At 44.2% G+C, this 12,875-nt stretch overlaps 1 protein-coding gene across 5 annotated transcripts in view; it reads right to left on the reverse strand.

Annotated features, from left to right (window-relative positions):
- The window catches only part of LOC124046194 (tyrosine-protein phosphatase non-receptor type 11-like), a 116,521-nt gene that overhangs the window by 50,884 nt on the left and 52,762 nt on the right, over positions 1 to 12,875 (reverse strand). For all 5 annotated transcript variants that reach the window (XM_046366306.1, XM_046366304.1, XM_046366305.1 and 2 more), the window contains exon 2: positions 9,649 to 9,771. In XM_046366306.1, the coding sequence (XP_046222262.1) occupies positions 9,649 to 9,771 (123 nt within the window). The remainder of the gene's footprint in view (positions 1 to 9,648; positions 9,772 to 12,875) is intronic.

Consider the following 12,875-nt stretch of genomic DNA (forward strand, 5'->3'; position numbering starts at 1 on the left):
CTGTATTTTTGGTTAGTTAGTTAGCTGTTGTTAAAGTAGGCTAGTCTAGCTTAGGGGTGTGTTTTTGTATATTTATTGTTTCTTTCCTTGGGTCCAGCTCAGCCCCTTTTCCTGCTCCCCCCATTACCGTGTGTTTATAAATAAACCTAGAGTTTGACGGTAGATTTCTGTTGTCGTGGTTATTTCGTGAACACTTTTACTTTGTCACAATAATAATTTGCATGAGTTATGTTACGGGTCTCATTACCATCCCCCCCTAGACTGTCGGGCCAAAAGGGATTCGTAACACCTTACCACCTGGGGGCGGCCCGTCAGGAAGTCCAGGATCCATTTGCAGAGGGAGGTGTTTAGTCCCAGGGTCCTCAGCTTATTGATGAGCTTTGAGGGCACTATGGTGTTGAACGCTGAGCTGTAGTCAATGAATAGCATTCTCACATACAGTAGGTGTTCCTTTTGTCCAGGTGGGAAAGGGCAGTGTGGAGGGCTGTAGAGATCATTATCTGTTAATTAAGGTTGTATGGAAATTGGAGTGGATCTAGAGTTTCTGGGATAATGGTGTAGATGGGAGCCATGACCAGCCTTTCAAAGCACTTCATGGATACAGATGTGAGTGCTACAGGTCAGTAGTCATTTAGGCAGGTTACACTAGTATTCTTGGGAACAGGGACTATGGTGGTCTGCTTGAAACATCTTGGAATTACAGACTCAGACAGGGAGAGGTTGACAATGTTAGTGAAGACACTTGCTAGTTGGTCAGCCCATGTGAATGTTGACTTGTTTAAAGGTCTTACTTACATCGGTTGCGGAGAGTGTGATCACACAGTCGCCCGGAACAGCTGATGCTCTCATGAGTTTGCATCCCAATTTTGCACTTTATATACAGTACCAGTCAAAGGTTTGGACACACCTACTCTTTCCAGGGTTTTTCTTTATATTTACTATATAATAGTGAAGACTTAAACTATGAAATCATCTACTAACCCAAAAAGTTTTAACAAATCAAAATATATTTGAGATTCTTTAAAGTAGCCACCCTTTGCCTTGACAGCTTTGCACACTCTTGGCATTCTCTCAACCAGCTCCATGAGGTAGTCATCTGGAATGCATTTCAATTACGAGGTGTGCCTTGTTAAAAGTTCATTTCTGGAATTTATATCCTTAATGCATTTGAGACACACAAAAAAGATAAGGGTGGTATACAGAAGAGAGCCCTTTTTGGTCATTTCAAGAACAGTACTAGCATCAGAAATTACAACCCAAATAAATGCTTCAGAGTTCAAGTAACAGACACATCGCAACATCAACTGTTCTGAGGAGACTGAATCTGGCCTTCTTGGTCAAATTGAAGCAAAGAAACCACTACTACAGGACCGCAATAAGAAGAGACTTGCTTGGGCCAGGAAACACGAGCAATGGACATTAGACCGGTGTAAATCTGTCCTTTTGGTGTGATTTCCAAATTTGAGATTTGTTTCCAACCGCCTTTATGAGACGCAGAGGTGAACGGAAAATCTCTGCATGTGTGGTTCCCACCGTGATGCAAGGAAGAGGTGTGATTGTATGGGGGTGCTTTGCTGGTGACACTGATTTTTTTCAAATGTATTATGTATTTATGCTTAAGCAGCATGGCTACCATAGCATTCTGCAGCGATACACCATCCCTTCTGGTAAGCACTTAGTCCCACTGTCATTTGTTTTTCAACAGGACAATAACCCAACACACCTCCAGGCTTTGTAAGGGCAATTTGATCAAGAAGGAGAGTGGAGTGCTGCATCAGATGACCTGGCCTACACAATCACCTGAACTCAACCCAATTGAGATGAGTTGAACCGCAGAGTGAAGGAACAGCAGCCAACAAGTGCTCAGCACATGTGGGAGCTCCTTCAGGACTGTTGGAAAAGCATTTCTCATGAAGCTGGTTGAATGCCAAGAGTGTGCAAAGCTGTGATCAAGGCAAAGGGTGGCAACTTTGAAGAATCTCACATATATTTGGTTTTGTTTAACTTTTTTGTTGTTGTTGGTTACTTCATGATTCCATATGTGTCATTTCATAGTTTTGATATCTTCTCAAACTTTTGACTGGTACTGTATGTCACAAGTCTGAAATATAACAAACACTGGCTTTCCAGAGGGTTTTTGGAAATAATGTTGATTTAATTATAAAACTAAAAATATTAATAGCATTCCACCCATGAAGCCACTAGAGGGCGATTTGGGCATTTGTCTGTAAGAAAGGCATACTGTGTACTAATCGTACTACATACTGTTTAGTAAAAACAAATGCAGTAAGCAACAAATATCAGGATACTAGGCTCATCCTACCGAGAATGCCTCATCTAATGCAGAATTGCATTTTGGTAAAGCGTGTCCCCTCAGCTGATTATCTGTAACGGTTTTCCTCCTCTTCTGATGAGGAGTATGAAGGATCGGATCAATGCGCAGCGTGGTAAGTGGTAAGTGTTCAATTTTATTTCAACTGAACACAAAACAAAATAACAAGAGAATGAACAAAAACCAAACAGTCCTGTCAGGTGTAGAAACACAAAACAGAAAACAGGCTGCCTAAGTATGGCTCTCAATCAGAGACAACGATAAACAGCTGCTTCTGATTGGGAACCATTCCAGGCCAAATATTGAAATACAAAAACATAGAACAACACATAGAATGCCCACCCCAACTCATGCCCAGACCAAACTAAAATAAGGTGTTGATATTGGAGAACACATTGGGAGGGATCTTAGACTATTCCTCCATACAGAATATTTCCAGATCCTTGATATCCTTCCTCTGAGTTTATGGACTGTCCTCTTCAATTCAAACAACAGGTTTTCAATGGGGATCAAGTCAGGAGACTGAGGTGGCAATTGCAAAATGTTGATTTTTTGGGGGGGTCAATTAAACAATTTCTTTGTGGATTTTGACGTGTGCTTGGGGTTATTGTCTTGCTGGAATATCCACTTGGGGCCAAGCTTCAATTTCATAGCAGAGGCAACCAGGTTTATGGCTAAACATATCCTGGTACTTGGTAAAGTTTATGATGCTGTTAATCTTAACAAGGGAAGGAAAATAGCCCCATAACATCAAAGATCTAACACTATGTTTTACAGTAGGGATGAGGTATTTCTGAAAAATGTGAATTTTTATTTTGAAGGCCAAACCCACTGCTGGTGTGCGTGACCAACGACGTCTATTTTCATGTCATCTGACAATAGCACCACCTGGAGTTTGTTAAATGGCATTGGCACTTGGATTGGACCGGTGCTATGGTCATGGAGGTCTTTGTCCGTGCACAGCAGCAGTGGGTTTGGCCTTTGAAAGAATATTGCACATGTGGGGGCTTCTGGCACAAGAACAGTCCCCACAAGAAAAAGGGTTAGGTTAAGGCTTAGAATTAGAGGTTAGGGCAAATATGATTTGCATGTCAATCAATTGTTTGGTCCCCACAGGTATAGTAAAACAAACATGTGTGTGTGAAGGATCTGTCTACCTACAAGCCCTTCTGACTACAAGGATGGAGGCCGCTGCACTTGTTTTAATATATCTGGAGCAACATTAGGTCATCATCAATCTTCAATGGCCCACCCATGGTTCGAGAAGAAAGAACACACAATGACACTATTTAGTGCCTATTCCACCCTTTCCTTTTATCTACTGGCTTAATATCTCTCTAAAACGTGTGTATCCAACAGGCCTTTGGACAGATTCGAACACATGTCGACATCAGTATACAGTGGGGAGAACAAATATTTGATACACTGCCGATTTTGCAGGTTTTCCGACTTGTAGAGGTCTGTAATTTTTATCATAGGTACACGACAACTGTGAGAGATGGAATCTAAAACAAAAATCCAGAAAAAAACATTGTATATTTGGAACAGAAATCTTTGTTTGCAATTAACTACGTTTCCTGTAGTTCTCGACCAGGTTTGTACACACTGCAGCAGGGATTTTGGATTCCTCCATACAGACCTTCTCCAGACCCTTCAGGTTTCGTGGCTGTCGCTGGGCATTACGGACTTTCAGCTGCCTCCAAATATGTTCTATTGGGTTCAGGTCTGGAAACTGGCTAGGCCACTCCAGGACCTTGAGATGCTTCTTACAGAGCCACTCCTTAGTTGCCCTGGCTGTGTGTTTCGGGTCGTTGTCATGTTGGAAAGAGGTTATTGGCCAAGATCTTGCGATACATGGCCCCATCCATCCTCCCCTCAATACGGTGCAGTTGTCCTGTCCCCTTTGCAGAAAAGCATCCCCAAAGAATGATGTTTCCACCTCCATGCTTCACGGTTGGGATGGTGTTCTTGGGGTTGTACTCATCCTTCTTCTTCCTCCAAACGCGCGAGTGGAGTTTAGACCAAAAAGCTCTATTTTTGAATCATCAGACCACATTACCTTCTCCCATTCCTCCTCTGGATCATCTAGATGGTCATTGACAATCTTCAGATGGGCCGGGACATGCGCTGGCTTGAGCAGGGGGACCTTGCGTGCGCTGCAGGATTTTAATCCATGACGGCGTAGTTTGTTACTAATGGTTTTCTTTGAGACTGTGGTCCCAGCTCTCTTCAGGTCGTTGACCAGGTCCTGCCGTGTAGTTCTGGGCTGATTCCTCACCTTCCTCATGATCATTGATGCGCCACGAGGTGAGATCTTGCATGGAGCCCCATACCGAGGGTGATTGACCGTCATCTTGAACTTCTTCCATTTTCTAATAATTGTGCCAACAGTTGTTGCCTTCTCACCAAGCTGCTTGCCTATTGTCCTGTAGCCCATCCCAGCCTTGTGCAGGTCTACAGTTTTATCCCTGATGTCCTTACACAGCTCTCTGCTCTTGGCCATTGTGGAGAGGTTGGAGTCTGTTTGATTGAGTGTGTGGACAGGTGTCTTTTATACAGGTAATGAGTTCAAACAGGTGCAGTTAATACAGGTAATGTGTGGAGAACAGGGGGGCTTCTTAAAGAAAAACTAACAGGTCTGTGAGAGGCGGAAATCTTACTGATTGGTAGGTGATCAAATACTTATGTCATGCAATGATTTTCTGGATGTTTGTTTTAGATTCCATCTCTCACAGTTAAAGTGTACCTATGATAAAAATTACAGACCTCTACATGCTTTGTAAGTAGGAAAACCTGCAAAATCGGCAGTGTATCAAATACTTGTTCTCCCCACTGTATGTGAGTGCCGAGGGCAGAGTCAATAACCACCAGACCACCATGGCCACATCTCTGTTACATAGTATCCAGTGAGAACACAATCCACTTATCAAAATGAGATGAATCAACATTCTATTAGGTCAATTTGGCCAATGCATTTAATTGATTGAATCTATAAATAGCCCGACTGCAATGGAAATATGTCTAATGGAAATGAATGGAGGCAATGGCATACGTAATATGGAGAGAAAATCCATCCACAGTCCCGGCTAATGCCCTCTAAACCTCTCCTCTGACTAAGAGCATAGAGATGTATAAACACAACATGATACTAGAACACACACCACTAGAACAAAAGTTGTGGCCTATGTTCCCAAAATATTTTCACTAAACGAAAACAATGAATAACCAAGGCATTTCCTTTGATCTGAGAATTACATACACAGAGTATACTAAACATTAGGAATACCTTCCTAATACTGATTTGCACCCCTTCTGTCAAGTTTGCTGGATGTCCTTCAGGTGGTGGACCATTCTTGATATAATCCTTCTTTAACCTGTCTCCTCCCCTTCATCTACACTGATTGAAGTGGATTTAACAAGTGAAATCAATAATGGATCATAGCTTCCACCTGGTCAGTCTATGTCATGGAAAGAGCAGGTGTTCATAATTTTTTGTATACTCAGTGTACATGCGCTTCACAATTTCATGCTTGGCTGTGTAAATTCTCACTCCCTCAAAATGCAGCATAGAGCTATGGTTGCCAAGGCCTCTCCCATAACAGAACACACTGTCTACTTAACCACACATTGTGGTCTACTCCGGCCACTACTAGCAGAAAATGTATTTACCCCTCCCCCTTCCCCTGCCATCCAGCTCCCTGCCCAGGCCAGGAAAGGGAGAGGGGGAGATAAGCGAAGGGAAAAGCAGGGAGAATGAGATAACAGCCCATTGGAGTACCAGGGCGTCCATTAAAAGGAGAGTCAAGCTGGACTCCCCTAATAACATGCTGGTAAGAAGAAACACTAACGACATGGTAATCACTCTCCTGTTGAGTGTGTGTGTGTGTGTGTGTGTGTGTGTGTGTGTGTGTGTGTGTGTGTGTGTGTGTGTGTGTGTGTGTGTGTGTGTGTGTGTGTGTGTGTGTGTGTGTGTGTGTGTGTGTGTGTGTGTGTGTGTGTGTGTGTTATGAGATTGTTTGTGAGTATATATGATTGAGAGAGTGTGTGTGATATGAGTGTGTGTAAGAGAGTATGTGTGAGAGAATGCTAGAGAGTGTCTGTGATGTGGTAGTATGTGTGAGCATACAAGTAAGAGACCGCTTGGTCGCACTGGACCCTGGCAAGCTTAGGGCCCAATTCCGCTTGATTAAATGACACCTTTCTTACACACGCCTTTCCTACACACTTCTCAGTAGTTGGTATTCAGACTTACCTTATGAAGGTGTGTAACGGGCTTTGCAGGCGTGGTTCCTTTGTGTTCACTGAATAATACATTTAACTGCTGAAAACCTTCCCACTTGGTGGCCAACAGATTTTTCCATTCAATAGGTTTTTCAGTAAATGTTTCTTAAGACATCCCTTCAAATACGGTGTACCCAGTAGTTTGAATTTTGTCATCAGACTCAATAGAATATATTGAGAGAACGTGTTCACAATATTAGGCATCAATGAAAGAAAGCAATCTATAATATATGCATATTTGTCTCTGTTTTTGCACCAATTGGTAGATTTAAAAATACTGTGTATTTTACAGTGTATTTTACAGGTTTGCCTAGCATTTACACACGGAAGAAAGAAAACGGTGGGTTGATTCAGTCAGAAAATTGCTACATTCAGATCTTTAACTCATGGTAATGTTGGAAGATTAGTTTACATTGAATTACAATAGGGAGAATATTTTACAATAGGAGGCTGTACCCTCATCTATTGCCTGCACTACCTAACTGTGTGATGACACAGCCAAGTAGTGTCATTCGTCAGGTTCAAACTGTTACGGCTTGGTCTGCGCTCCGCTCCATAACCATTTAATGAACCTACATGTCTTTTCTCTGTATTACCAACTGTTACTAATGATCCTGAGCGACAACCACATGGCCATGACAGAATTCACAGAGAAAGCAAATTAAGGTAAACAAAACAATGTAATTAAATGGAATGATAACATAGGCTATACTAACTAAAGGGAACGAGCAATACATTGGCAGTTGAATATGGGTTGTTATTAGGCCTAGTGACGGTCGATACTGATAGTAGCTAATATTTAACATGATAGAAATAGTAAACAGAGAATGTCGGGGTGGCCTATGATTAAGACAATTGAGAGTGCCGATCCCTGCAAGTTAAAAGGCAATACAATTTAAATTCGGCAGAATCAAACAACATTTCAAAAAACCTTACTGTGGGAAAGTTAATACAATTACATATGACTGGTTTATCATTTGCCTCCTGTGATTTACAAGGTAAATATATCTAAAACAAGTGTCACTTATATTTACAATTCCCTAGCTGTTATCAATAGCTATTATCAAGTTGTAAATTACAATGCAATGAGAATGGGGTTATTTCTATTGGAAAAAATAAAGTAGATGCCGACAGGTTCGCTGGACCTTATTCATAGTTTCCGTAACGGTGTAACGGTGCAGAAATGAGGGAATTACTGTAAATCAATGTCAGAATACGGCGTATCTTGCTAGACACACCTCCGCCACACCTTCATTTATTCGATCGCCACCCAAAATGAATATCAGGTGAATAGCACGCTATTCCATTGCTTAAGTTCCATTGCTTAAGTTCAAGGTCAGAATACTCGGAGAAGAATGCATAGACATTTCTTAACGTTCCATTTACGCACGCTAAACTCGGGTCGGAATTGGGTCCTTGGTGAATAGGCAAGACATAGCTGAATAGTCGCAAAGAAAAGTGTAAGTGAGTAAGTGTAAAGCATAACTCTCATCAGCTCATGAAAGCTGAATAAGCTTTTTGTATTTCTCACCGTAAGCAAAGAAATAAACTCTTATGCATTCATGTTGGTACGTAGCCTACTTTCAACAGCAAAACAATGCAGACACAAAATAAAGATGTCAATGCTCTAGATAGCACTATTCTAACTACTTCCTCCTTCCCCCCACCAAGCTAGTCCAAACTGACCTTACCGTACCATGGGAGGGCATAAATCACACAGCCCACAGGAAGGAGGTGGAGTGGGGGTGAGGGAGGGCTGCTGTTAGCCTGCACTATAGTTTAGCCACAGGCCCTGTGGTCTAAAGAACAACAAATACATGTCATTTAGCCTGGTGACTGCAAACACACACAGGCAGTTAGGCAGCCCTCAGTCACCACAAAGCCACATAACACCAGGGGCATGCAGGGTCAGACCTCTACATGGGCCCCCGGCCTTAATGTTATTAAGAGCTACTGCCTGGACTGGCATGGCTGCCACACTCACTGCTGTTACCAGCCTAACAACCTTCATTCACCTTCAAGGTTGCTTGATCGAATCCCTGAGCAGACAAGGTCAAAATCTGTCTTCTGCCTTAACCCACTGCTCCCCGGGCGCCGAAGACATGGATGTCGATTACGGCAGCCCCCGCACCTCTCTGATTCAGAGGGGTTGGGTTAAATGCAGAAGACACATTTCAGTTGAATGCATTCATTTGTATCCCCCTTTCCCTCTACCCTACATACACCCACCCCCTCCCCTCTCTCTCTCTCTCTCTCTCACACACTCCTCTCTCCGTCGCTACTCAAGCCAACCTCTGCTAAAGAGAGCGAGCTAAAGGACGATGCTGGACCTTTTCCATGAGCTCGTCTGACTGATAATCCTCTTAAAAGCTTCCGTTGCCAATGCAGAGGCACTCTCTATCCTGGCGCTACAGGAAATCACAGAGGCCTGCTGTTTACCAGAACTCCATGTTTCTCTTTTGTATCTCTCCAACGACAGAGCTCACTGTTCAGAATTCAGTGTAATGTAATGTCATGGGACAGGGTTAGACCTGTCGATTTCATACATAGGGTCAGTGGCGTAAGTCAATTCTTGTGAAAGGCTATTTTACGACCAGTTCTCGCTTTCTTTTCAACCGAGGAGGGAAACAAACAATTTTCCATTTCGTAGAAACGTGGGAGAATAACAAACTACGCATATTTCAAGCTTGAACTCCCACATGCTGTGACTGTTCACCCAAAGGCAAGGCTCTTGCTCTCTCGCTAGCTTGCTTACTGGGAAGCGATCATTTCCCATTTCTTGAGGCTTGACTCACGAGACAATTTGCTCTGAATGATTAACCTACACCAGGGACAATGTTGTGGAGCATGGGCCGCTAACGCTATGATAAAGAGCTAGGCTAAAGCGGTGGACTAAAGCACTAGCAGAGAACCATGCTAACACAGAACATTCACGAAACATTACCTAAAGGTTCTCCCTTGGTTATTTGACAAATAACTTAACCAGATTGTTATTGGAACCAACATTTGTTAGCTGGGAACATGGAGGCCCCTACCTGATAGAGAGAGTAAAATCTCCTGGGTTGCTCTTGCTCGGCCGGGCTAGGAAACTGCCATGGACCCCCCGGGTCAAGAGGAGCTGCTCTGCCTCGATTCCGGTGATGTTGGGGTGGAACCACCTGGAAGAACAGAGAGAGAGAGAATAGTTGAGCACAAACGCCAAATCCAGAGTCACTGCGCCAGAAACAGTGTTTCTCAATGTACCTGATTCAAATGATCAACCAGTTGAATCAGGTGTGTTACTGCTGGGCTAAAAAGAAACAGGGGCCCCTCCAGGAGCTCACTCATCAATCAATCAATAATTTCCCAGTAAAATATTCAGTTTGGTGACACTAGTCAGAAATACATAACCCATAAGAGTTAACCTTTTGGAGAGCAGAGCCCAAAACTACAAATGAGGTTTGAGTAGTTAGCTAAGTAACTTTGGTCAACAAATGTGGCTCACCTTTTAGCCTGCTCTGGGCCAAGTTAACTCCATTTATCTTGAATTAAGTATCTGAGATGTAGGTTAAGGACCAATAAAATCAGATTTGCTTCCTCTTGCAAAGATTGTCATCCCCTTGTTAATTGAGTAATTTGAGGAAGATGACTGATTCAATATTTTATTAATCAAATGTTTTTTGTGTACATTTGTTTAAAAAAGTATTACACAATTAGTTTAGTTTATTTTATTTTTACAGGGACAGTGCACATTAATCAACGTTTCAGTAAAAGTGCTGGTTTTAGCCAGCCGGCTAATTTTCAACCGCAGTCCCTGGGCAGGTTATTAAAAACAATTACAATATAGACAATAGCACCATAGACATAGCAACATAGCAACATAGGACAAGCAAGACATAGCATACAGACAGAGCAACATAGAACAAAAAGCAGCAAGACAAAATTCATAAAAGCAACAAAGTGTTTCCATACCTCACAAGCTACATGTTATGCAGGTGAATGAGGACCCAAAAGCGACTTGGCGAAAACAGAGTCTTTAATCCAGTTTAAGGAAATAGCAATACTCCTAGACAAATCGGAGCGGTAAATAAAGCATAAGAAACAATTTCACTCGTAATCACGAGAACTGACTGGAGACTCGATAATGAACTGTAGGTTGCCTCGGGAAGGCACTTGACCGTAGCAGACTCAGACACCTGCTCACCACGCAGCATCTGAGGGAAACACGACACGACAGGGCGATACAAAGACACAGCACGGTGAACAGTATACAAGGATCCGACAGGACAGAAACGGAAAACAAGGGGAGAAATAGGGACTCTAATCAGGGGAAAAGATAGGGAACAGGTGTGGGAAGACTAAATGATTGATTAGGGAATAGGAACAGCTGGGAGCAGGAACGGAACGATAGAGAGAAGAGAGAGAGAGAGGAGAGAGAAAAAAGGGAACGAACCTAAAAAAGACCAGCAGGGGGAAAACGAACAGAAGGAAAAGCAAAATGACAAGACAATATAAGACAAAACATGACAGTACCCCCCCACTCACCGAGCGCCTCCTGGCGCACTCGAGGAGGAATCCTGGCGGCAACGGAGGAAATCATCAATCAGTGAACGGTCCAGCACGTCCCGAGACGGAACCAAACTCCTCTCCTCAGGACCGTAAACCCTCCCAATCCACTAAGTATTGGTGACCCCGTCCCCGAGAACGCATGTCCATGATCCTACGTACCTTGTAAATAGGTGCGCTCTCGACAAGGACGGGAGGGGGGGAGGGAAGACGAACGGGGGTGCGAAGAAAGGGCTTGACACAGGAGACATGGAAGACAGGATGGACGCGACGAAGATGTCGCGGAAGAAGCAGTCGCACAGCGACAGGTTTGACAACCTGGGAGACACGGAACGGACCAATGAACCGCGGAGTCAACTTACGAGAAGCTGTCGTAAGAGGAAGGTTGCGAGTGGAAAGCCACACTCTCTGGCCGCAACAATACCTTGGACTCTTAATCCTACGTTTATTGGCGGCTCTCACAGTCTGTGCCCTGTAACGGCAAAGTGCAGACCTCACCCTCCTCCAGGTGCGCTCACAACGTTGGACAAACGCTTGAGCGGAGGGAACGCTGGACTCGGCAAGCTGGGATGAGAACAGAGGAGGCTGGTAACCCAGACTACTCTGAAACGGAGATAACCCGGTAGCAGACGAAGGAAGCGAGTTGTGAGCGTATTCTGCCCAGGGGAGCTGTTCTGCCCAAGACGCAGGGTTTCTGAAAGAGAGACTGACGGAAGCCCCAATCAAACGACAAAACTCCCTCCAAAACTGAGACGTGAATTGCGGACCTCTGTCCGAAACGGCGTCTAACGGAAGGCCATGAATTCTGAACACATTCTCAATGATGATTTGTGCCGTCTCCTTAGCGGAAGGAAGTTTAGCGAGAGGAATGAAATATGCCGCCTTAGAGAACCTATCGACAACCGTAAGAATCACAGTCTTCCCCGCAGACAAAGGCAGACTGGTAATGAAGTCTAGGGCGATGTGAGACCATGGTCGAGAAGGAATGGGGAGCGGTCTGAGACGACCGGCAGGAGGAGAGTTACCTGACTTAGTCTGCGCGCAGTCCGAACAAGCAGCCACGAAACGGCGCGTGTCACGCTCCTGAGTCGGCCACCAAAAGCGCTGGCGAATAGAAGCAAGAGTGCCTCGAACACCGGGATGACCAGCTAACTTGGCAGAGTGAGCCCACTGAAGAACAGCCAGACGAGTGGAAACAGGAACGAAAAGAAGATTACTAGGACAAGCGCGCGGCGACGCAGTGTGCGTGAGTGCTTGCTTAACCTGTCTTTCAATTCCCCAGACTGTCAATCCGACAACACGCCCATAAGGAAGAATCCCCTCGGGATCAGTAGAAGCCACAGAAGAACTAAAAAGACGGGATAAGGCATCAGGCTTGGTGTTCTTGCTACCCGGACGGTAAGAAATCACAAACTCGAAACGAGCTAAAAATAACGCCCAACGAGCTTGACGAGCATTAAGTCGTTTGGCAGAACGGATGTACTCAAGGTTCTTATGGTCTGTCCAAACGACAAAAGGAACGGTCGCCCCCTCCAACCACTGTCGCCATTCGCCTAGGGCTAAGCGGATGGCGAGCAGTTCGCGGTTACCCACATCATAGTTGCGTTCAGATGGCGACAGGCGATGAGAAAAATAAGCGCAAGGATGAACCTTATCGTCAGACTGGAAGCGCTGGGATAGAATGGCTCCCACGCCTACCTCTGAAGCGTCAACCTCG

The sequence above is a fragment of the Oncorhynchus gorbuscha genome, linkage group LG10, assembly GCF_021184085.1.
Source record: "Oncorhynchus gorbuscha isolate QuinsamMale2020 ecotype Even-year linkage group LG10, OgorEven_v1.0, whole genome shotgun sequence".
Classification (NCBI taxonomy): domain Eukaryota; kingdom Metazoa; phylum Chordata; class Actinopteri; order Salmoniformes; family Salmonidae; genus Oncorhynchus; species Oncorhynchus gorbuscha.